Source organism: Thunnus albacares, chromosome 1, assembly GCF_914725855.1.
Source record: "Thunnus albacares chromosome 1, fThuAlb1.1, whole genome shotgun sequence".
Taxonomy (NCBI): Eukaryota; Metazoa; Chordata; class Actinopteri; order Scombriformes; family Scombridae; genus Thunnus; species Thunnus albacares.
This window is the reverse complement of record NC_058106.1, coordinates 14,386,963-14,411,543: the sequence shown is the minus strand read 5'-3', so window position 1 is coordinate 14,411,543 and position 24,581 is coordinate 14,386,963. Positions and strand designations below refer to the sequence as shown.

At 36.7% G+C, this 24,581-nt stretch overlaps 3 protein-coding genes across 5 annotated transcripts; all 3 read right to left on the bottom strand.

Moving 5' to 3' along the window:
- Positions 1 to 647: 647 nt before the first annotated feature.
- On the bottom strand, positions 648 to 13,429 carry LOC122974570. Its single transcript, XM_044342587.1, has 10 exons — positions 13,279 to 13,429; positions 13,118 to 13,185; positions 12,892 to 13,018; positions 12,074 to 12,222; positions 11,699 to 11,844; positions 11,194 to 11,356; positions 9,757 to 9,850; positions 9,550 to 9,628; positions 2,101 to 2,174; positions 648 to 1,994 (listed from the first exon to the last, which is right to left on the bottom strand). The coding sequence occupies exons 1-10, from the start codon at positions 13,290 to 13,292 to the stop codon at positions 1,400 to 1,402; spliced, it is 1,509 nt and encodes a 502-aa protein (XP_044198522.1). The 5' UTR covers positions 13,293 to 13,429; the 3' UTR covers positions 648 to 1,399.
- Positions 13,430 to 16,116: 2,687 nt separating this feature from the next.
- LOC122974723 lies at positions 16,117 to 20,179 on the bottom strand. 3 transcript variants are annotated; one of them, XM_044342729.1, is made up of 10 exons: positions 20,041 to 20,179; positions 19,880 to 19,947; positions 19,654 to 19,780; positions 19,350 to 19,492; positions 18,971 to 19,120; positions 18,471 to 18,614; positions 17,891 to 17,984; positions 17,684 to 17,762; positions 17,311 to 17,384; positions 16,117 to 17,204 (listed from the first exon to the last, which is right to left on the bottom strand). In XM_044342729.1, exons 1-10 carry the CDS (start codon positions 20,052 to 20,054, stop codon positions 16,610 to 16,612), a joined length of 1,488 nt encoding a protein of 495 aa, XP_044198664.1. In that variant the 5' UTR covers positions 20,055 to 20,179; the 3' UTR covers positions 16,117 to 16,609. The 3 variants fall into 3 exon arrangements, with proteins under 3 accessions (XP_044198664.1, XP_044198586.1, XP_044198753.1); XM_044342651.1 differs by having other exon boundaries at positions 18,471 to 18,633; positions 18,975 to 19,120; positions 20,041 to 20,170; XM_044342818.1 differs by lacking the exons at positions 17,311 to 17,384; positions 17,684 to 17,762 and having other exon boundaries at positions 16,117 to 17,177; positions 18,471 to 18,633; positions 18,975 to 19,120; positions 20,041 to 20,164.
- Positions 20,180 to 20,933: 754 nt separating this feature from the next.
- LOC122974867 lies at positions 20,934 to 24,205 on the bottom strand. Its single transcript, XM_044342934.1, has 10 exons — positions 24,191 to 24,205; positions 24,035 to 24,108; positions 23,820 to 23,952; positions 23,401 to 23,546; positions 23,033 to 23,172; positions 22,771 to 22,921; positions 22,273 to 22,366; positions 22,061 to 22,139; positions 21,688 to 21,761; positions 20,934 to 21,581 (listed from the first exon to the last, which is right to left on the bottom strand). Exons 1-10 carry the CDS (start codon positions 24,202 to 24,204, stop codon positions 20,987 to 20,989), a joined length of 1,500 nt encoding a protein of 499 aa, XP_044198869.1. The 5' UTR covers position 24,205; the 3' UTR covers positions 20,934 to 20,986.
- Between the last annotated feature and the right edge of the window lie 376 nt (positions 24,206 to 24,581).

Sequence of the window (24,581 nt, the reverse complement as noted above, 5' to 3'; positions counted from 1 at the left end):
TGAATTCTATGCATTTCTACATTTTCTTCACCACTATATGCAAATAATCTTGAGTTCAAAATGTACATTGTAGCACTGAGCCCTTCACCCCAAATACTATATTCACCAGCATTCACATATCATAGTATTAAGCAACGAATTTAGACTTTTTAGTGTCAAAAATATAAAGAATAAGACTTTAATTCTCTTTTTTCATTCATGATACACAACAAGATGAAAACTGAGCTACATTGTCCTACTTGACCATACCCATTACTCAAAACCAGTGTCAGTGGGTGAAACTGGCAAGAACACAGCAGCTTTCACATTACAAAAACAGTACTCTGCTCAAAACCAGTGTCAGAAATAACAAATTGTCCTTATTGCCTGGTATTAAATAGATGTTTCATACCTCTGATCTGTCTTTACACTTCCTTTAGGCAAGGTTAAGTATTTGTTAGGTATTCAAAGATTTAAAAAGAAGTATTAGTCCCCAGTAAATAGTAACATTTTTGTGACATTACACATGAATTTATCCAAACATATTTGATGAATATAAAATAAGTGTATTTGTCATGATATCATGCTAACAGCTGAATTCATACTGTAGGATTTCTACAGTCTCAAAGATTTAAATCAGAGGTTTTCATAGCAGGAGGTGGGCCGCCCCAGGGGGGCTAAAAAACCATTTCAGGGGAGGCTCAGTGAACGGAAATGAAAAAATATGACATTAGTTATTACATGAGTTATCAGAAGGTGATTACATAGAATAGCCTAAATGTGTGTGATTTGATTAAAGCAGTAGTTCAGAGATACAGTAGTTTTGGGGAATTTTATTTATTTCACTTTCCCAGAGTCAGAAACTAATAAATGCCTTCAGACAGAACTTTTATATGTATTTGCTGTAGTCTGAAGTATGTCGAACAGCAATATCAATCTATCTTGGCTCAATTGGTGATTGTCTATGAGATTAAATATCAATCATGAATTGACCCCCTGAAAACCTTGAAAACTCCTGCTTTAAATAATTTTTTATTTTATTTTATTTTAGCAATTTATACAAGATAATCATGTCAATGATTCATTAATCATTTAAGAATTCATTTTCAGATCAACAGATGGAAGCAGAGTTACAGTAAAATGTGACAGATTAACTGCTCCACATGTTATCATGTGAAGCAGTTAATTTTAAAAAAAGGAAGAAAATTAAATATAATAAATAATAATAAAAAAAAACATGATGTACTTTTCACATCAAAAGGAGCCAAGAAGTCAAAACATTGCACACAGTTATAAAATTAACCCTTCATAAGGTGCAAAGCAGATTACTAAGAGTAGAAAAATGTATAAAACAGTCTTGAAAACAGTCGTGTTACAGATTTGTGTATTAAAGCAGAATTTCCCTAAAAATGACTCAATACTACACACTGTGATAGTCACTGTCTGTGATTATTGGTATAGACAGGTTAGCAGAGATGAAAGAGAGAAAAGGTCTTTGGTCATCAGAGAGACATTGACCATCCTGGACTGGTACTTGCTTGTCAGGACCGCACTGATACGACATGTCTGTTGGCATAAGAGATGAAACCACTGCTGGTAAAATGATATTTTGTTGTACAGGATCTGGACAAACTGGTGCTTGCTTGTCAGGACAGGTCATCATGTCACCTTCACTGGGATGGTACACAGAGTCACAAAACATCTCAGAATTATTCATCATTATCTGACAGCTGGGAATGCGTATCGAATAGGTCATGTTGTCAAAGTCAGTGGATTGAGGAGAATTCTTTAAGTCATCAGCTGTGACACAAGGATTGTAGGTAGCGGAGAGCAAACCACTGTCTTTGTTTGATTCTGTGAGCAGAGAGGCAGTCACTGATGATCTTGGACCAATGTGGGCGAAGGCTTTACTGAGGGCATCCTGAACACCGGCCTTGATGTCAGCAGGTTCTATAATGGCAGAAGAGAAGCCAGTACTCATCCCACTGCTGCTTTCTGTCAGTGATGCCATCAACCTGAATAAAGAGAATCAAAAACATCATTTAAAATCACAACACCTTGAAGAAAAATTCCTTCTAGACATGTCTTGAGTTGATGATGCACCAGTGCAGCTGTACTAACCGTGGTTCACTGTTATTTACAACAGCAGTGTCAATGGAGACAGAAGAGAAGTTGGTTTGTAACAGCTTTAAAACCTGCAACAAGAAGGATATATGCATTAACACACACAACATATGAAGGTAAAATAAGAGTGGGAAATACATTTCATGTCTTATGTCTATTGCTGCTTTACTTCCAAAGAAAAGCTTGAAGATCGCCCATTTGAGTATTTGTAGTTTAAGAAACAAAGTATGAAATTACTGATCTGTTATTTTCAAACACAATTAATATTTTTGCAATATCTGAGACAAATTTGGATGAAACATTTAATGATGAAGCTGTGTGCATACAAGGGTATAATTTGTACAGAAAGGACAGGACCATGTATGGGGGTGGTGTAGCTTTTTATGTTCAAAATCATATTCCTGTGAAAGTTAAGGAAGATATCATGTGTAATGAAATTGAGGTATTATGGCTTCAAGTAAACTTACCTCATTAAATCTATTTTAGTGGACTGCTGCTATAGGCCACCAAGCTCAAACCGTAATTATTTAGAAGCTATGGGTGAGATGCTGGATGAAATATGTGAATTGAATATGGAAGTTGTTTTTACAGGAGACTTAAATATTGACTGGCTTTCATATAATTGTCCCTTAAAACATCAACTGGTTACCATAACTGACGCATGCCATTTGAGTATCAATTTTGAGTATCAATCACAGTTACTTGAGTGAAGATGATTTATATAGCAAGGCTGCGTCAGTTCCAATAGGTTGTTGTGATCATAATGTAGTAGCGATTGCAAGAAAAAGTGAAGTGCCCAAAGCTAAGCCAAGAGTTGTATACAAAAGGTCCTATAAAAGGTTCTCTCAGGAAGCTGTCTTGGAGGATGTCAGTAATATATGTTGGTCAAACATCTATAATGAAAAAGAACCAGATGGAGCACTACAACTATTCCTCAAAAAGTTTCAACCAATTATTGACAAACATGCCCCTGTTAGGAAACTGACTGTTAGGTCTTGTAGACTGCCATGGGTTGATGACGTATTAAAGGGCTATATGTCTCAGAGGAACGAGGCAAAGAAAACAGCGCAGAAAAGTGGTTGTATAATTGACAGACAAAAATACTGTAAACTGAGGAATTATGTCACAAAACTTAATAAGAAAAAGAAACAATATTATGCTCTACGGTTAAGCAGGACAAAGAATGATGGGAAAAAGCTTTTGAGTACACTAAATAATAAGAAACACCTCTCAACAACCCACATTTATTGAGTGTGGGGGTACCTTTATTACAAAACCCAAAGAAACTGTAAATTACTTGAATAATTACTTCAGAAGCAAGGTATATAAATTAAGGAGAGAATTACCACATGGGACAGACAATAGCTTATCCATTTTCAACATAAAAAATCATTCACAGCTTTAGAGCAAATGGCAGATGACTGGTACAGAGATCTGGACAACAAAATGATATGTTGAGCAGTCCTATTAGATTTTACGGCAGCATTTGATGTTATTGACCACAAGCTTCTTCTTGAAAAGCTTGAGTGTTAAAGATTTAGACCATCTGCAGTTGCCTGGATAGGAAGCTATCTGGTAAATAGATCGCAGAGAGTCTTCTTTAATGGAAGTTATTCAGATAGTGCGTCTGTGGAATGTGGAGTTCCACAAGGGAGCTACCTAGGCCCACTTATGTATTCCATTTTTACCAATGATTTACCTCTCATACTAAAACATACTAAATTAACTATGTACACAGATGACACTACTGTACATGCATCAGCAACAACACCTGCTGATTTGACTGCCATCTTGAACAGGGAGCTAGATATTTTCTGAAAGTGGATCTCTGAAAAGAAAGAAAGGAGAGCCAGAGCTTAAACTCTTTATATATAAAACACCCATCCAGCAAGTAAAGGAAACCAAGTTATTGGGCATCACCCTTGACAACAAAATGTTCTGGTCAAAACACATCAACACTATTGTCAATAGAATGGGCAAGGCATTAGCTGTAGTAAGGTGATGCAGAAAATACCTTACACCTGATTTAACTAAGCTTGTGTTAAGTACTCTTATTCTTTCGCAGCTTGATAACTGCCAGATAATATGGGTGAATGCCACAAAAAAAGATAAGCACACTTTAGCTAGTACAGAACAAGCTGCTCTCCAGTGTCTGTAAAATACTAATATCATTAGCATGCTGATTAGCAGGCTGATCGCTGCAGTTCTTCTCTCAACATGGAAAGTTTTACAATCCAAAATTCCATCATATCAGTACAGTTAATTAAAACACAGTTTAGAGTCATATACATATTCCTCTAGACAGGCAACAGAAGGCCAGTTTTTACTTCCCAAGGCAAACACTAATTTCTTCAAACGCACAGTAGTATATAGCACTAAAAACATGGAATTCTTTACTATTGTTACTGACTGAATTAACACAGAAATCAATGTTTAAAAAGCAAATAAGGACACACCTATGAACAACATATTTGTAGGATGCTATGTATATGCTGATTTGTAGTTTTTGCTGTGTAACTTCTACTCATATTTATTATCCAATCCAATCCAATCCATTTTATTTATATAGCACGATTTTAACAAACACAAGGTTGCACAAAGTGCTGCACAGCAAGATAAAAAAAACACAATAAATAGCACAACAGAACACAATAAAACTATGAAGGACACAATGGGATAAAAGTAATAAAATAAGATAAAATAAAATAAAATAAGATAAAAACAAATAAAATCAAATAAGATAAAATCAAATAAAATAGGATAATAAATAAAATAAAGTGCACTGCTCACACAAGGTGCAACACGCTACATGGTGTCAAAAGCCAGAGAGAAGAGGTGGGTTTTAAGAAGAGATTTAAAATGAGACAGTGAGGAGGCCTGTCTAATGTGCAGCGGCAATCCATTCCACAGTTTTGGGGCTGCAACAGCAAATGCTCGTTCGCCTCTGAGCTTAAGCCTAGCTTTAGGCACTGTCAGGAGCAGCTGGTCAGCTGACCTGAGAGAGCGCCTGGGAGTATAGGGGTGCAGCAGCTCAGAGAGATAAGGTGGGGCTAGGCCATTCAAGGCTTTAAAAGCAAATAAAATAATTTAAAAATGAATCCTAAAATGGATGGGCAGCCAGTGGAGTGAAGCTAAAATAGGTGAAATGTGCTCATACTTGCTTGTGCCAGTTAAAAGATGTGCAGCAGCATTTTGCACCAGTTGAAGACGAGCAATGGAGGACGCACTAACCCCCATATAAAGTGCATTGCAGTAATCCAGCCGAGTGGTCACAAAGGCGTGGATTACTGTCTCAAAGTGCTGTCTCTGAAGGACTGGTTTAATTTTTGCCAGCTGCCTCAACTGGACAAAGCTCGACTTCACCACAGCTTTAATCTGGCTGTCAAATTTAAGGTCTGTGTCCACTTTTACCCCCAGATTGTGCACAGTTGGCTTGTGGTACTGTGCCAAAGAACCCAGATCAACCAGGGGGGTCATAGAAGTGCCACCAAAGACCATGGCTTCTGTCTCTTTTTCATTAAAAGTTAGGAAGTTTAGAGACATCCAGGCTTTAATGTCATGTAAACACTCATGCAATGGCTTAACACCGTAGGAGTCTGACTTTTTTTAGGGGGACATACATCTGACTGTCATCTGCATAGCAATGAAAAGAAATGCCATGTTTCCTGAGAATTGAATCAAGTGGGAGTAGATAGAGGGAAAATAAAAGAGGGACAAGCACAGAGCCCTGTGGTACCCCACATGAGAGGGGAGCAGTGGAGGACACAGAGTCATCAAGGCTGACACAGAAGGTTTGATGTGACAGGTAGGACCTGAATCATTCAAGTGCTGTGCCACTGATGCCCACCCACTGCTCCAAACAAGCAATCAGGATTTCATGGTCCACTGTATCAAAAGCTGCACTCAAATCTAAAAGTACAAGGACAACACAGTGACCAGAGTCAGTAGCTAAAAAGATGTCATTAAAAACTCTTAAAAGCGCTGATTTGGTGCTGGGCAATGTTTTAAAACCGGATTGGAAAATCTCAAGAATATTTAGTTCATTTAAAAAGTCCTTGAGCTGAGAATAGACAACCTTTTCTAAGATTTTAGAAAGGAAAGGCAATTTAGAGATAGGCCTGAAATTTGCCAAAACAGTAGGATCCAGCCCAGGTTTTTTTAACAAAGGTTGCACAACGGCATGTTTAAAATGAACAGGAACCACTCCAGAGGACAGACTGCTATTAATAACTGTGAAAAAAGATGGTCCAACAGTCTGGAAAGCCTCCTTAAAAAGTCGGGGCGGGACAGTTTCATTTGGAGAACCTGAGGGCTTCAAATGACCAACAATCTCCTGAACAAAGGGCAGGGTCACAGGCTCAAATGTGTCCAACCCAGCAGAGCAGGGGACAGACACTGAAGGGTCAATGGCAGGAGGTGAAATAAGTGCTCTGGTAGAAGTGACTTTATCAGTGAAGAAGTGAAGAAATTTTTCACACACAGCCAGGGAGGCTTCAATTCCGTGGTGCATTCAGAGCAGAGTTGATCACTTTAAACAACACATGAGGCTTGTGGCAGTTTAACAGGACAATATCAGAAAAATATTTTCTTTTAGCCTCTTTCACAGTGGATTGGTAATGACGCCAGTAATCCCTCAACATTTGACAAGACACTTGCAACTTGTCCTTTTTCCACTTTCGCTCAGCTCTTCGACAATCCTGCAGCAGCACAGGTTGTTTCATTCAGCCAGGGCTCCGCCTCCGATTTCGTTTTATGCTGTCTGGTCATTAATGGAGCCGCAATGTCTATGGCAGTTTGACAGGTGTCGAGAAACCATGAGTTAAGAGCCTCCGTATCCTCATACACAGATTCAGGCAGGACGCAGTTTCGACTGAAGGCATCTGAGAAGTGAGCAGCAGTGGAAGGGTTAATATCTCGACATGTGCGAGCAGCAGCGCAAGGTTTAACTGTTTGACAGCAAACAGCAGCTTCAAACAGTAGAGGCATATGATCAGAGGAAAAAGCATCACAGATCTCCAGGTTAGAACAGGCAAACCATGTGATAAAACAAGATCAAGTGTGTGACCATGTTCATGTGTAGGCCCAAGTACAGACTTCACAAGATTAAAAGAATCAATGATGTTTAAAAAGTCCCGCACCAAAGGATTTTCTGAAGCAGGCAGCACACGATTGGTCCATTTTGTGCGGAAAAAGAGTCAAATGATGCGCCAAATGCCCCCTTTCATGGGGTTGCGCACAGAGCCCAAAGCAGAAAGCCTGAGTTAACAAAGAAAGTTCGTAACCACTGTCGTGATATCACTTATCACAGAGTGCGAGTTTATGGTTTGTCGAGTCAGCTTACACAAAGAAAGCCTGAGTATGTTGAACTTGCTTCGTAGTACACCCCTCAGGAAGACTAGCTGTGCTTTAGGGCAAAGCTAATGGGGATCCTAACAAATAAACGAATATAAACAATTAAAATCTTCAGATCTCAAACATTCTAGTTGAATAGACCAATTTAAAAATATTGCCTTAAAAGTTTAAATGTAAAATTTTGCTAACACTTTATAATACAGCCCATGTTTTATGGTGTAACTTCCCATCACTTACCATGTAATTTCCCGGAACTTATGGTGTAACTTTCTCGCATGAATCAGTATGTTACATGTGTATATTAAATCAAATGTTTTTGCTCATGGCAGTTATGACAATCATTTTTTTTATACATGTGTGTTTGACAGGCAAGCTTCACCCACACTCAAGAGATTTATTATGCTTAAGTATTCCACTTCATTGTATGAATTTGAATAGAACAAGTTGAGAAATGGGTCTATGTTTTTGAAAATTGGCTCCTAGCAGCCATGTTGGTCCAGCACTGCAGCAGCTCATAACAGGCAATCTTACCTCTCTCCAGTGCACAGCTATGAAAGGCTTGTATTGTCATCCGAGGATGAAAAAATAACAATACAGTAATGTAATAATATACATAGTATATCTTTAATTACACAATAATATGGTAGTTATGAAAAATTATTTTATTCTTTAATTACACATAAACCACAACATATGTGCCGTTCTCCCAGTCTTACTCTGTAAATACAGACTACTTACCCTATAAGTACATGGTAACAACAGGGAGCGGGCTGTATTATTAAGTTCACACTGTTCCCCAGTCCTTACTCTGTAAATACAGACTACTTACCCTATAAGTACATGGTAACAACAGGGAGCGGGCTGTATTATTACATTCACACTGTTCCCCAGTCCTTACTCTGTAGGTACAGGCTAGTTACCCTATAATGACATGGTAACAACAGGGAGCGGGCTGGATTATTACGTTCACACTGTTCCCCAGTCCTTACTCTGTAGGTACAGGCTAGTTACCCTATAAATACATGGTAACAACAGGGAGCGGGCTGGATTATTAAATTCACACTGTTCCCCAGTCCTTACTCTGTAGGTACAGACTAGTTACCGTATAAGTACATGGTAACGACAGGGAGTGGGCTGGATTATGTTCTCCCATCCTTACTTAGCTGTTTGGTTCTGTTACCTTTCATGTCACAATCTAACAACATGCAACATGTCATGACTTAACAAAAACTATATATAAAACTATATATAAACAAGAGCCAGTTGCTCACTCTCTGCATGCACTAGCTTCAAATCACCTGCATCTGTCATATTCTCCTGTTAGGTGAGCAGTCATATTTATGATGTGCAACATAGTGTGTCTTATCATAATGTGTTGGCTGCCTTATGGCAAAGTCTTAACAACCAAATTCATGTGTATTAGCATGCTAATCACGAGTTATGCTAATCGCTAATTAGCCACCATGCTAGGCGGACTTTGGCAAGGTTACAAGTTACTTCTGTGTCCAGAATGTAAACTCACATGGTCCATGCTGTTTTAAATTAAATGCTGAAGGAATATGTTACCTTAGATGGCATATTTTACTCTACTTTAGGGAGTAAGGTTAATGTCTGTATTTTATTTAATATATAGTGAGTTGTAGTTTGTACTGTATATTAAACCAAGAGCACAGTACTGTTTATTACCTAACACCTAACAAGTACGGGTTGGGAAGTTACATTTTAAAACCCCAATTGTTACTCCCTTGTTTCTCGTTTTGTTTTCTTCCACTGTACCTACATTTAAGTACCGGTAAGAACCGAAAAGTATTTTATATGTATGGATTCATACCAGGAAGTTACACCATAAGTTCCGGGAAATTACATGGTAAATGATGGGAAGTTACACCATAAAACGTGGGCTGTATTATAAAGTGTTACCAAAATTTTGTATCCAAGTAAATGTTGTTCAAATTGACATCTACAAGTTTCAAGGAGTTTCTGAATGTTAATGTGGAAAGATGTTAAACAGATATACAACAATAGAAGCGGTGTGTTTTTCGTGTAACAACATCTTTGCTTTTTCTTTGACCAACAATTCACAATTTATCTTACCTTTTCCTCACCTGGACACATGTCTAAAAGTTCTGGATTTGGACATTTGGCAACTGAGTCCCACCACTTAGCTTTTAATCTAAAACCAAATGCACAAATAAATCATCAAGATGACACACAACATGTAAACACAACACAGCAGCAGTTACAGCTTGTCTTTTTACAAACAAAGAAACCAGACAAAGACAATCTATTTTTATGACTTACTTTACATAACAGCAAAATATAGCACTGCTGATGATAACTGCAACAATACTGAGGCTTATGATGACAGCCAGTAGCAGGACTTTGTGGGAGGCAGCTGTGAAGTAACATGTTTGAAATACATTTTTTTTTTAAAGTCACTTCTTTTGTATAGTTAACATACAGTAGAGAGAGAAATTAGAGATAAGTGCACAGTGTTTAAATCTGGAGCCTGTTGACATGTTGTATCAACAGCTGTTGGCATTATAATGTCTTTAAAAAATGCCTGGAGATTAAACATTTCCTTTTAATTGAATAAACACGCCTCATTACAGAAGTTCAGTAAGTGAATAATGTGTAACCAGTGACACACAATGTGTAACCAGTGACATATAATTCAACCAGTGAATTATGTGGAAACAATACTGAGGCTTATGATGACAGCCAGTAGCAGGACTTTGTGGGAGGCAGCTGTGAAGTAACATGTTTGAAATACATTTTTTTTTTAAAGTCACTTCTTTTGTATAGTTAACATACAGTAGAGAGAGAAATTAGAGATAAGTGCACAGTGTTTAAATCTGGAGCCTGTTGACATGTTGTATCAACCGCTGTTGGCATTATAATGTCTTTAAAAAATGCCTGGAGATTAAACATTTCCTTTTAATTGAATAAACACGACTCATTACAGAAGTTCAGTAAGTGAATAATGTGTAACCAGTGACATATAATTCAGCCAGTGAATTATATGGAAATAAATGTTGGATCTCTACATTTCAATGTCATGCTGAACAAGGAAAACTAGAATTACAAAATTAATATCAGGGGACATTTTTAAAAACATCATTTGTCACAATGTGTGAACTGTGTGAATGCCCACGTCAGTGACTCAGGGACGTGACAGTGTGAATTGACATTAATACCACAGCAGATAACAGATGTAGTTACTGAGTAACAGTCTGGTGAAACTTCCTCATTCTGGAGTAAAAGCTGTCATGGTTCACCAAATAGCATCAAAACGACATTTTTGTTATTTTGGAGAAGATTTTAAAAATTGGCTACAACATGACAACAGAGTTTACAGGAGTAGAAAAATACAAAAAGAAAAACTCCCAAAAAATGATTTTAGAGTTTTCAGGGGCCCCAGGTGTCACATAATGGGCACTTGATTAAATTGTGGTTTGTTATATAAATAAAAAAATGCCATGATTTCTTGTTCTATAAAAAAAAAAAACGTTGAGATTTGGTAACATATATAATGATAAAGCCGAATGTGGATTATATATTTAATGTACTTCTGTACAAAAGCTGAAGGATGAAAATATGATTAAACTCTGTCTTTTATATGTTTGTGAAGAACAGCAGCTTGATGTACAGTATGTTGAGCACGACTACAGTCAAGGAATATAAATATACAGTGTACTGCTTGAAAAGTCACAAAAAGACTGTAAAGAAAACACTCACGAGTTCTGAATTCATGCTCTTCACTACTGTCACTGAACAGGCCACTCATGCTTGTGTAGCTTTTCACACTGACCAGGTATGTTGTACTTGGCTCCAAGTGTTCACCAAGTATTTCATAGTAATTTGGTCCATCAACTACGGCTGTTGTGATATTTTTAGATACCTGGTGAAGAGAAACGAAATAAAATGAGAATTTTGAAAATGTAGTTTCTTTTACTTTTTTCTACAACCAACTCATTGTTAAATAATAATCACTGAGTGGCAAAGTAGAAGTCTACATTTTAAACTGGTAAACAGCAACCTGACAGAAGTTGGATGTAAATAAGTTTAAAAACCTTCAACACACACAGTACATCAATATAAATGCATCAATGCATCTAAATTCACATTACTACAGCACATGCATTTTAGCTGCATGGCCACTCATTTTTATTTGAAGTGTTTGAAAAGCAGACTGAAACACTAAAAGATCTGTAAAGTCACCGTTTTATGACACTTCTCCTACCTCTTTTGTGTCTCCTTTTTTATGGTAAGTCACTTGAGCACTCAAGCTGCTTCTGAGACTGTTACTGTTAGTGTTTGCCGTCCACTCAACTCTAAAATTCCCGTAGGATTCCTTCACTGAGATGATTGTTGGTGCTTTGGGCTTTACTGTAGAACAGAAACAGGAAAAGTTCATGCAGTCTGTTTCTGGCAGCTGCAGATTTATGGACTTAAACAGTAACTCAATGCAGAGAATGAAATTCCCTGCAGGGAAAATGTAACTTAAAGTACTCTTGCTTCTGTCATTTCCCTGTTTTGAGAGAAATATTACATTTTACAAATGTTTATATGAAGAATGGCTTTTGTGGGTTGGACAGTTTTAAAATAGTCAACTCACCACTAGCTGTGATGCTGATGTATTTGGACTCCACACTTTGGCCCCCTTTGAAAACTGTTGCGTTATGAGTCTCCCCTGGTGTAAGCATCATTTTGACAGAGCAACAACACCGTCCAGTGTCACACTGCTTGGTAATGCAGTGCTGCTCCCTGTTGAATACATCATATACAACATGCTTTGACTATAGGCTACGTCTCAGGCTGATTCAGTTGTTTGAAATTAATAACATATAAAAATACAAACTGATCTGAAAACGTTTAATGAAAAGGTGAAACACTGGCTGAAACAAAACCAAACCTGCAATCGCTGATCAATGATCATACACTTGTGCATGCACACATGGACATGTACACAGATAGATGAACAGATACATACAGATAAAAATACATGCACACTGATACAGACTATGCAAGTATGTACACGGACACACGCAACTATAAATATTATGCATACATTACACCATACGCAACACATGTAAATTATTGTTATGTGATGTAAGTACTATTGTTATTGAGAATGTCACTATTTATTATGAGCTCTATTTAACTCATGTATTTCTGGTAATAATATGTTATGACTATTTTTAAGTAGAAAAGCCTAACCAGGGTCAGGGGTCGCAAATTAACCTTGGCTAGAAATTCTATATGCATCTCTTTCATGTTACTTTAACCTGTTACAATGTTTTTTTGCATCGTCTATGACAGATAAACTAATAATAATAATAAAGAAATACGTTTCAAATCGATAGTGACATGAATTATTAGTGTATCTGATTGATCTGATCTGAAAAAAGGAAAAAGGAGAAACCAGTAACTCACCCATATCCATCGTTGCTCCAGAGAGTCAGATTGTATTCAGTGCAGTTTTGTGCGTCAAAGTCACAAGACATCAAACCCTCTAAGTCGTTGGTACAATCAAGATTCAGGCCTGTTTCATTATCAAGATCTACACGAAACACATATGATGCGACACGACTGATCGTGAGAATGAGTTATTGTATAAAAAGAGTATTTAAAACTGTCTACGCGTCCATGTTATACGTACCAGAGAGAGCTACAGAGGCAATGTTTCCTAAAAGAAACAGGATCAAAGACATCCTATCGCGAACTCGCCTGAAACCAAACAGAAAATCAATTATTTTCTTTTCTTTAATCCAGAAAATTCCATGATTTAAGTAACACAACTAGTTCCACCAACATGACCACCTGTTAAACTTCATGCTGAAACGATCCTTCGAAAACAGCACTCCAACTCAAGTCTGATCATACTGTAGGAGTCGTGCAGTTTGCTGCGTCTTCTTTCTTTGGAAAGCTGTTAGCTGGAAATGTTGAGATTTCAAGAGAGGAACAGATTCAAGGGAAGTGCGTCCCACTCCCGTTTGCTCAGAGCATATGTAGCCCAGTTAAAAATATGTTTATAAATAGTTGTCTGTGATAGATACACTGCTTTATTTGTTTCATGCTCTAAACTTGAGTGAAGCGACCACTAAGTTTTTGGTCCATACGATCACAAGCACTGCATCAGGCCTGCAACGCTTTTATTTTATTTTGTTATATCCTTGTTGCCGGCTTAGCATAGAGTGATAATGTGTGTGTGTGTTTGGTCACTAAAATAATTCAGTGGACAAGTAAAAGCATATAATTTAAAGTTGGAAAGGTAAAGAGGGAAAACTGCTGTGTGACTTGTGAAACAAAAGCAGTGAACACTCCTGGTATTTAATTTGATATTATTTTCATTTAATTTTGTTTAGAATTAAAGGAGGAAATTATTACTTCTAATTTTAAATGGTTTCTGAGTGTGTTTATTATTTCAGAGGTTAAAAGCTATATAGCCTTCATACTCTATACCAACTTATATTAGAGTGTGGTTTACTGTGTTAAAGGGTTAGTACACTCAATTGTTTGTTACACTGTGGTCTCACAATAAGTTATATTCAAGAGGTATAGGATTTCCAAAGTGACCCAAGCAAAAAACATTAAATTAATCAGAGATAATATAACAAAGGAAATTAGGATAAAGAACTCAGGGCCCCATCTACATAATATAGAGGGTAGACGGGCTACACATAGAACAAGATGTACTGTACACACTTCAGCCGACACTACATTTTAGTAAAATACTGTAAATGGAGCAACCCAAACAAAATTTAAAAAATACTGAATTTGTGGATAAACATGTATTTTTGATAGCTAAGGTCAGATTTAAGTGCACACTAAGGTGGTGTTTGATGTGTTTCTGCGCTGCTGAACCAAATCACACACATTTAGGCTATTCATACTATTAGGCTATTAATACTTTTTTAAAAATCTATAAATAATAATCATCCCAAATATTTGTATCCATGGAGACATGTTCCAGTAATCATCCTCACAGGGGTCAAAGGTCAGACACAAGGAGACCTGCTACATCTGGTCAAGACTTCCTAAACAGTTCTTGTCTACTCGTGGGACATGTTTGTCCCTTCTGGTTTACAACACATAGACAAGAACTGTTTAGGAAGTCTTGACCAGATGTAGCAGGTCTCCTTGTGTCTGACCTTTGACCCCTGTGAGGATGATTACTGGAACATGTCTCCATGGATACAAATATTTGGGATGATTATTATTTATAGATTTTTAAAAAAGTATTAATAGCCTAATAGTATGAATAGCCTAAATGTGTGTGATTTGGTTAAAGAGACAGTTCAGGGATGTAGTAGTTTTGGAAAATTTTACCATTTTTCCCACTTTCCCAGAGTTAGAAACTAATAAATGCCTTCAGAATTCTATGAATTATATTTAAAAGTTCATGTTTAATATTCTGTGTATAATAAGTAGACTGACTACATGAAGTGACTGTGGCAGCAGTATCCATTTCAGACCATCAGGTGGAGGCAGAGTTACAGTAAAATGTGACAGGTTGTCATGTTGCCATTATACTTTTGAAGTTTAACTATTATATTAAATTATTATCATTATATTCTTTGTGTTCCTCCTATTAATAGTTTTCACAGTAACAAATGCAGAAGAGGTGCATTTCACAAAACAGCTCAGTGTTGCAAGAGCTCCTTGGCCAACATGCGTAAGATGTATTTTGCACACAATGACTTTCAATATCCAGGCCTGTCTGATAAAGTCACTGTGTTCACTGCTGAATTTAACTGCATGTTCAACAAAAGACAATTGATATACTGGTGTGATCTCACTGAAAAATCTTTGTTTGTCACAGTAAACATTTTACATCTGATGTTTATTTCATGTGTGAATAAATGTTTTTATGCTTTATTTCAGTTGCACGTATTCTCAAAATATGTAAATTGACACATTTCTTATATTTTTTTTCAGTATCTAAACTTGAAAATCTTTAGTGGTTACTGTGTATCAGTCAGTACCAGCTGGTCAATTCATCACACACCAAACAATCCCAACCTCCTGCCTCTCAAATTACTTAAAACTTTTCTGTTAGTAATTTTCTTTTTGTTTATACTTTTGAGTGATCTATGAGTTATCTTATTTAATGCAAAATAGAAATGAACTCCATTAAAGGACAGGTTCACAATTTTTCAGGTCCACATAAAACAATAGTCAGGTGCCCAAATGAACATTGACACATGTTTTGTCTTTTGTTGTTGTTGTTGTTGTTGTTGTTGTTGTTGTTGTTGTTTTTTGCTGTGATCATTCCTCCTGTTCATACTGGCCATTAAGAGATCCCTTCATAATGCACTGTCAGTGGAAGTGATGGGGGACAAAATCCACAGTCCTCCGTACAAACATGCATTTAAAAGTTTACTTGAAGCTAACATGAGGCCTCAGCCATCCAAATTAGTCAAATCAAATCAATATATTTCATATATTTACTGTCTTTTTAGTGCCAAATTCCCTCTTTTTGTTACAATCCTTCCAGTGCAGCTGAACAGGAAAACACTGTCCATTGAGACACAAAGGGGGAATTTTTCACTAAAAAGACTAACTGTCTTTCACTTCATTTGAACAACTGAAGCATCATATTATCTTCAAATAAACTTTTAAATAAGGTTTTAAGGATTTTGTCCCTTATCACTTTTGAGCACATTTGGAGAGGATCTTCTATTGATCAGTATGAACAGGAGGAATGATTACAGTGAGCAAAATCTGTTTGGGAACTTGACTATTGTTTGAAGACAGACTTGACAAATTGTGAACATATCCTTTTAACTCATAGATCACTGAAATGATTTTGTTATAATGCTACAGGCCTAATGGTCCAATGTTAGAGGCCTGATATGTTTAAAGGATTATAATATTTCATGACCTTGAATAAAAATAATGTGCCAAAAAAGGTGAATTCAGTTTCTATCAAAGGACATTTTGATGATTTTATATTTCATACAGAAACATTATGTACTTTTCACATCAAAAGTAGCCAAGAAGTCAAAACATTGCACACAGTTATAAAATTAACCGTTCATAAGGTGCAAAGCAGATTACCGAGAGTAGAAAAATGTATAAAACAGTCTTGAAAACAGTCATGTTACAGATTTGTGTATTAAAGCAGAATTTCCCTAAAAATGACTCAATACTACACACTGTGATAGTCACTGTCTGTGATTATTGGTGTAGACGGGTTAGCAGATATGAAAGAGAGAAAAGGTCTTTGGTCATCAGAGAGACATTGACCATCCTGGACTGGTACTTGCTTGTCAGGACTGCACTGATACGACATGTCTGTTGGCATAAGAGATGAAACCACTGCTGGTAAAATGATATTTTGTTGTACAGGATCTGGACAAACTGGTGCTTGCTTGTCAGGACAGGTCATCATGTCACCTTCACTGGGATGGTACACAGAGTCACAAAACATCTCAGAATTATTCATCATTATCTGACAGCTGGGAATGCGTATCAAATAGGTCATGTTGTCAAAGTCAGTGGATTGAGGAGAATTCTTTAAGTCATCAGCTGTGACACAAGGATTGTAGGTAGCGGAGAGCAAATCACTGTCTTTGTTTGATTCTGTGAGCAGAGAGGCTGTCACTGATGATCTTGGACCAATGTGGACGAAGGCTTTACTGAGGGCATCCCGAACACCGGCCTTGATGTCAGCAGGTTCTATAATGGCAGAAGAGAAGCCGGTACTCATACCACTGCTGCTTTCTGTCAGTGATGCCATCAAGCTGAATAAAGAGAATCAAAAACATCATTTAAAATCACAACACCTTGAAGAAAAAATCCTTCTAGACATGTCTTGAGTTGATGATGCACCAGTGCAGCTGTACTAACCGTGGTTCACTGTTATTTACAACAGCAGTGTCAATGGAGACAGAAGAGAAGTTGGTTTGTAATTGCTTTAAAACCTGCAACAAGAAGGATCTAAAGAATTAAAATCTTCAGATCTTAAACATTTTAGTTAAATAGACCAATTTAAAAGTATTGCATTAAGAGTTTAAGTGTAAAATTTTGTATTCAAGTAATCATTGTTGGGAAAAAAGACAACTTTAGTTTTAAATTGACTTTAGTTTTAAAGTTTCAAGGATTTGCTGAATGTTAATGTGGAAAGATGTTAAATAAACAGATAAACAATAATAGAAGCTGTGTGTTTTTCATGTTACAACATCTTTGCTTTTTCTTTGACCAACATCAAAAGGTGTCTTACCTTTTGTTCGCCTGGATGTATGTCTAAAAGTTCTGGATTTGGACATTTGGAAAGTGTATCCCGCCACTTTGCTTTTAATCTAAAACCAAATGCACAAATAAATCAACAAAACGGCAAACGGACAGGACATATACAAACATTACAGAGGAATTACAGCTTTATAATATTGTACTTACATGGAAACACGGAACAGACAAAATTACCTACATTTCAAAACAGCCTAGTGCAACACTGGTGATGATGACTGCAGCAAAACTGAGGCAGATGATGACAGCCAAGAGCAGGGCGTGACGGGACGCAGCTGTGAAGTGACAAGATTGGTGTGCAGCTTCAAATCTTGAACCAGATTTGGGTTATTTTAACAGCACCCACAATGTCAGTTTATGTTACTTTCCAACCTCTGTAAGTATGTTGCAGCTGTAGACATTATCACTTCTGTCATGGTCAAATCCATGATTGTGTATATAGTATATGTTGTAATACTATACAGGATGTCCAGCATCTTATTCTACTAAAATTAAATTTAGTAGAATAAAATGAATTAAATTATACACTTCTTGTCATGTGTAACAGCGGTACTGAAAACATTTCTGTTTTGGAGATGCATCTAAAAGCCCCAAAATGTTTCATTTTTTTCTATCTTCAGTTCTGAGTATTAATGGACAAAGGCTGAAGGATAAATACAGTGTTAAAGTGTGTATTTTACATTTCTTTTATAACAGTATAAGAAAAAATGTACAGTCAAATGCTTGAAAAGTCACAAAAAGACTGTAAAGAAAACACTCACGAGTTTTGAATTCATGCTCTTCACTACTGTCACTGAACAGGCCACTTATGTTTGTGTAGCTTTTCACGCTGACCAGGTATGTTGTACTTGGCTCCAAGTGTTTACCAAGTATTTCATAGTAATTTGGTCCATTAACTATGGCTGTTGTGATATTTTCAGATACCTGGTGAAGAGAAACGAAATAAAATGAGAATTTTGAAAATGTAGTTTCTTTAACTTTTTTCTACAACCAACCCATTGTTAAATAATAATCACTGAGTGGTAAAGTAGAAGTCTACATTTAAACTGGTAAACAGCAACCTGACAGTAGTTGGATGTAAATAAGTTTTAAAACCTTCAACACACACAGTACATCAATATAAATGCATCAATGCATCTAAATTCACATTACTACAGCACATGCATTTTAGCTGCATGGCCACTCATTTTTATTTGAAGTGTTTGAAAAGCAGACTGAAACACTAAAAGATCTGTAAAGTCACCGTTTTATGACACTTCTCCTACCTCTTTTGTGTCTCCCTTCTTATGGTAAGTCACTTGAGCACTCAATCTGCTTCTGAGACTGTTACTGTTAGTGTTTGCCGTCCACTCAACTCTAAAATTCCCGTTGGATTCATTCACTGAGATGATTGTTGGTGCTTTGGGCTTTACTGTAGAACAGAAACAGGAAAAGTTCATGCAGTCTGTTTCTGGCAGCTGCAGATTTATGGACTTAAACAGTAACTCAATGCAGAGAATGAAATTCCCTGCAGGGAAAATGTAACTTAAAGTACTCTTGCTTCTGTCATTTCCCTGTTTTGAGAGAAATATTACATTTTACAAATGTTTATATGAAGAATGGCTTTTGTGGATTGGACAGTTTTAAAATAGTCAACTCACCACTAGCTGTGATGCTGATGACTTTGGACTCCACACTTTGGCCCCCTTTGAAAACTGTTGCTGTATGAGTCTCCCCTGGTTTCATTTTGACAGAGCAACAACACCGTCCAGTGTCACACTGCTTGACAATGCAGCGCTGCTCCCTGTTGAATACAACATCGTATACAACATGTTGTGACTATAGGCTACGTCTCAGGCTGATTCAGTTGTTTGAAATACATTTCAAATCGATAGTGACATGAATCATTACTGTATCCGATTGATCTGATTTGAACAAAGGAAAAAGGAGAAACCAGTGACTCACCCATATCCATCGTTGCTCCGCAGAGTCAGATTGTATTCAGTGCAGTTTTGTGCGTCAAAGTGGCAAGACATCAAATCCTCGAAGTCGTTGGTACAAACAAGATTCAGGCCTGTTTCATTATCAAGATCTAAACGAAACAGATATGATGCGACAAGATTGATCGTGAGAATGAGTTATTGTATAAAAAGACTATTTAAAACTGTCTACGTGTCCATGTTATACGTACCAGAGAGAGCTACAGAGGCAATGTTTCCTAAAAGAAACAGGATCAAAGACATCCTATCGCGAACTCGCCTGAAACCAAACAGAAAATCAATTATTTTCTTTTCTTTAATCCAGAAAATTCCATGATTTAAGTAACACAACTAGTTCCAACAACATGATCACCTGTTAAACTTCATGCTGAAATGATTCCTCGAAAACAGCACTCCAACTCAAGTCTGATCATACTGTAGGAGTCGTGCAGTTTGCTGCGTCTTCCTTCTTTGGAAAGCTGTTAGCTGGAAATGTTGCGCCACAGATTCAAGGGAAGTGCGTCCTACATCCGTTTCCTCAGAAAAAGATGTACTGTACACACTTCAGCCGACACTACATTTTAGTAAAACACTGTAAATGGAGCAACCCAAATAAAACTTTTAAAAAATAGTGAATTTGTGGATAAATGTGTATTTTTGATAGCTAAATAGTGCCTAAATGTGCGTGATTTGATTAAAGCAATAGTTCAGAGATACAGTAGTTTTGGGGAATTTTATTTATTTCACTTTCCCAGAGTCAGAAACTAATAAATGCCTTCAGACAGAACTTTTATATGTATTGGCTGTGGTCTGAAGTATGTCGAACAGCAATATCAATCTATCTTGGCTCAACTGGTGATTGTCTATGAGATTAAATATCAATCATGAATTGACCACCTGAAAACCTTGAAAACCCCTGCTTTAAAGGATTTTTTATTTTACTTTATTTTAGCCATTTATACAAGATAATCATGTCAATGATTCATTAATCATTTAAGAATTCATTTTCAGATCAACAGATGGAAGCAGAGTTACAGTAAAATGTGACAGATTAACTGCTCCACATGTTGTCATGTGAAGCAGTTAATTTAAAAAAAGGAAGAAAATTAAATATAATAAATAATAATAAAAAAAACATGATGTACTTTTCACATCAAAAGTAGCCAAGAAGTCAAAACATTGCACACAGTTATAAAATTAACCGTTCATAAGGTGCAAAGCAGATTACTGAGAGTAGAAAAATGTATAAAACAGTCTTGAAAACAGTCATGTTACAGATTTGTGTATTAAAGCAGAATTTCCCTAAAAATGACTCAATACTACACACTGTGATAGTCACTGTCTGTGATTATTGGTGTAGACAGGTTAGCAGAGATGAAAGAGAGAAAAGGTCTTTGGTCATCAGAGAGACATTGACCATCCTGGACTGGTACTTGCTTGTCAGGACTGCACTGATACGACATGTCTGTTGGCATAAGAGATGAAACCACTGCTGGTAAAATGATATTTTGTTGTACAGGATCCGGACAAACTGGTGCTTGCTTGACAGGACAGGTCATCATGTCACCTTCACTGGGATGGTACACAGAGTCACAAAACATCTCAGAATTATTCATCATTATCTGACAGCTGGGAATGCGTATCGAATAGGTCATGTTGTCAAAGTCAGTGGATTGAGGAGAATTCTTTAAGTCATCAGCTGTGACACAAGGATTGTAGGTAGCGGAGAGCAAATCACTGTCTTTGTTTGATTCTGTGAGCAGAGAGGCTGTCACTGATGATCTTGGACCAATGTGGGTGAAGGCTTTACTGAGGGCATCTTGAACGCCGGCCTTGATGTCAGCAGGTTCTATAATGGCAGAAGAGAAGTCGGTACTCATCCCACTGCTGCTTTCTGTCAGTGATGCCATCAAGCTGAATAAAGAGAATCAAAAACATCATTTAAAATCACAACACCTTGAAGAAAAAATCCTTCTAGACATGTCTTGAGTTGATGATGCACCAGTGCAGCTGTACTAACCGTGGTTCACTGTTATTTACAACAGCAGTGTCAATGGAGACAGAAGAGAAGTTGGTTTGTAATTGCTTTAAAACCTGCAACAAGAAGGATCTAAAGAATTAAAATCTTCAGATCTTAAACATTTTAGTTAAATAGACCAATTTAAAAGTATTGCATTAAGAGTTTAAGTGTAAAATTTTGTATTCAAGTAATCATTGTTGGGAAAAAAGACAACTTTGGTTTTAAATTGACTTTAGTTTTAAAGTTTCAAGGATTTGCTGAATGTTAATGTGGAAAGATGTTAAATAAACAGATAAACAATAATAGAAGCTGTGTGTTTTTCATGTTACAACATCTTTGCTTTTTCTTTGACCAACATCAAAAGGTGTCTTACCTTTTGTTCGCCTGGATGTATGTCTAAAAGTTCTGGATTTGGACATTTGGAAAGTGTATCCCGCCACTTTGCTTTTAATCTAAAACCAAATGCACAAATAAATCAACAAAACGGCAAACAGACAGGACATATACACACATTACAAAACAGAGGAATTACAGCTTTATAATATTGTACTTACATGGAAACACGGAACAGACAAAATTACTTACATTTCAAAACAGCCTAGTGCAACACTGGTGATGATGACTGCAGCAATACTGAGGCAAATGATGACAGCCAAGAGCAGGGCGTGACGGGATGCAGCTGTGAAGTGACAAGATTGGTGTGCCTTGAACCAGATTCTGGTTATTTTAACAGCACCCACAATGTCAGTTTATGTTACTTTCCAACCTCTGTAAGTATGTTGCAGCTGTAGACATTATCACTTCTGTCATGGTCGAATCCATGATTGTGTATATAGTATATGTTGTAATACTATGCAGGATTTCCAGCATCTTATTCTACTAAAATTAAATTTAGTAGAATAAAATAGATTAAATTATATACTTCTTGTCATGTGTAACAGCGGTACTGAAAACATTTCTGTTTTGGAAAGGATAAATACAGTGTTAAAGTGTGTATTTTACATTTCTTTTTTAACAGTGTAAGAAAAAATATACAGTCAAATGCTTAAAAAGTGATGAAAAGACTGCAAAGATGACACTTACAGGTTGTAAATTCCAACTCCTTGCTACTGTCACTGAACAGGCCACTCAAATTTATGTTGCTTTTCACACTGACCACATATGTTGTACTTGGCTCCAAGTCTTGACCTCGTATTTCATAGGAACTCAGGGCTTTAACTGTACGAGATACCTGCTGAGGAGAAACGAGAATTATAAAAAGAGAGTTGTGCCATCAAAACTTTCCACAAAAGAGGAGAGTGGAAGAGAATACCACTCTAATTCCACACTTCTCTGACATTTCTACCTCTTTTGAGTCTCCTTTTTTATGGTAAGTCACGATAATATTCATGTAGTCTCTGAAACTTTTTGACATGTTTGTATCCCATGTAACTTGAAAATTTCCATTGATTTCCTCTACTGAGATTGTTGGGACCCTGGGCTTTACTGTAGAAAAACAGAGATGAGAAAAATTAGGGTAAATGTCTCATATCCTCTGAGTCTGGATTAATTCACAAATACATTTACAGGCATTATAGAGGTTTAAGAAACACTGTCATTGTGTGACAGATATTATCTTTTACTAAAAAATACAAAAAAAAAAATCTTATGTGAATATCTGTAAAGATTAAAGCTGTCCTAGGATGGACTGTCAGTTAAAAGAGGTCAACTCACTGCTTTTTATGATGTCGATGTTTTTGGACACCACAGTTGTTCCCCCTTTCGAAACATTTGCTGTATGAATCTCCCCCAAAACAAACAGCAATTCGAGAGAGCAACAACATCCAATGTCACACTGCTGGAAGATGCAACTCTTCTCCCTGTGGATAAAAAACCTGCTTTGAATAAAATATGATTATGTGCATTTCTGGCTCCTCAGACTTATTCAGAAACCCTTTCAAAAGCCACATGTATGATATTTTAAAAAAGAAACATCATAAACAACATAGGCTTATAATGAATATGTATGTAAATATGTAAATATGTAAATTTGGCAACCACAGCTGATAAGCTCACAGAGTATACGCTTTGAATACTGCAGGCTAACTTCACTGAAGCCAGTGAGACACAATAAAGGAAGAAGTCTAACTCACTGCAGTTTGTAACTGACAGTCAAGTTATATTCAGTGCAGCTCTGCTTCTCAAATAGTGACTGGAAGTGGCAAAACATCAAATTCTTGCCGTCATTGGAACAGTCAAGATTTAAGCTGGTTTCATTCTCAACACCTGCACGAACAGAAATGAACCCAATGAGATTAATCGTCTCAATAGATTATGTAGCCTATTCAAAATAAATATCCATACATACCAGAGAGATGTGCTGCAGTCGAAATGTTTCCCCAAACAAAAAGCAGGATAAAATACACCCGATAGTAAAGTCGCCTGAAATCAAAGTGATTACATATTTACTTGTCTTTAATGCTGCGATACCTCAAACAGAGAAGTTTTAACTATTAAAAATTACCTCTTTAAATCCATTTTCTTCTCACATGGGAATATGCAGTATAATGACATTTTTTGATCTCAGCGAATCTTTTTGGTAGCGTGTGAGACAATCAGCAAACAAGGCCCATCCTCAGCCTCTCAGCGACTTTTACTTTGTTGCCAGTAGTCGCTACAGTAGTAATATCATAAGGCAAAAATACTCCATTACAAGTAACATCCTGCATGCAAGTGGAGTACAAATGTATTCATAACAACAAATTAACAACAGAGAATAGATACTAAAAGTATCATAAGTAGAATTTCTCATCATACACAAAAGGCTCTTTCAGAGTTACACAACATTATACACTGTATATTATTGGATTATCATTATCATTATTGAGGTATTACTATGTTGTAGCTGAACTAAG

What these genes read in the sequence shown, in the direction of transcription:
- LOC122974867 (XM_044342934.1), bottom strand. An exon ending in GCACTAGGCTGTTTTGAAAT is followed by an intron (nt 22,140 to 22,272) that starts GTAAGTAATTTT and finishes ATTTGGTTTTAG; the next exon opens with ATTAAAAGCAAAGTGGCGGG. An exon ending in TACATCCAGGCGAACAAAAG is followed by an intron (nt 21,762 to 22,060) that starts GTAAGACACCTT and finishes TTCTTGTTGCAG; the next exon opens with GTTTTAAAGCAATTACAAAC.
- LOC122974723 (XM_044342651.1), bottom strand. An exon ending in AGAAGGGAGACACAAAAGAG is followed by an intron (nt 18,634 to 18,974) that starts GTAGGAGAAGTG and finishes TCTCTTCACCAG; the next exon opens with GTATCTGAAAATATCACAAC. An exon ending in AGAGCATGAATTCAAAACTC is followed by an intron (nt 17,985 to 18,470) that starts GTGAGTGTTTTC and finishes GTCACTTCACAG; the next exon opens with CTGCGTCCCGTCACGCCCTG.
- LOC122974570 (XM_044342587.1), bottom strand. An exon ending in AGAGCATGAATTCAGAACTC is followed by an intron (nt 9,851 to 11,193) that starts GTGAGTGTTTTC and finishes GTTACTTCACAG; the next exon opens with CTGCCTCCCACAAAGTCCTG. An exon ending in TGTGTCCAGGTGAGGAAAAG is followed by an intron (nt 2,175 to 9,549) that starts GTAAGATAAATT and finishes TTCTTGTTGCAG; the next exon opens with GTTTTAAAGCTGTTACAAAC.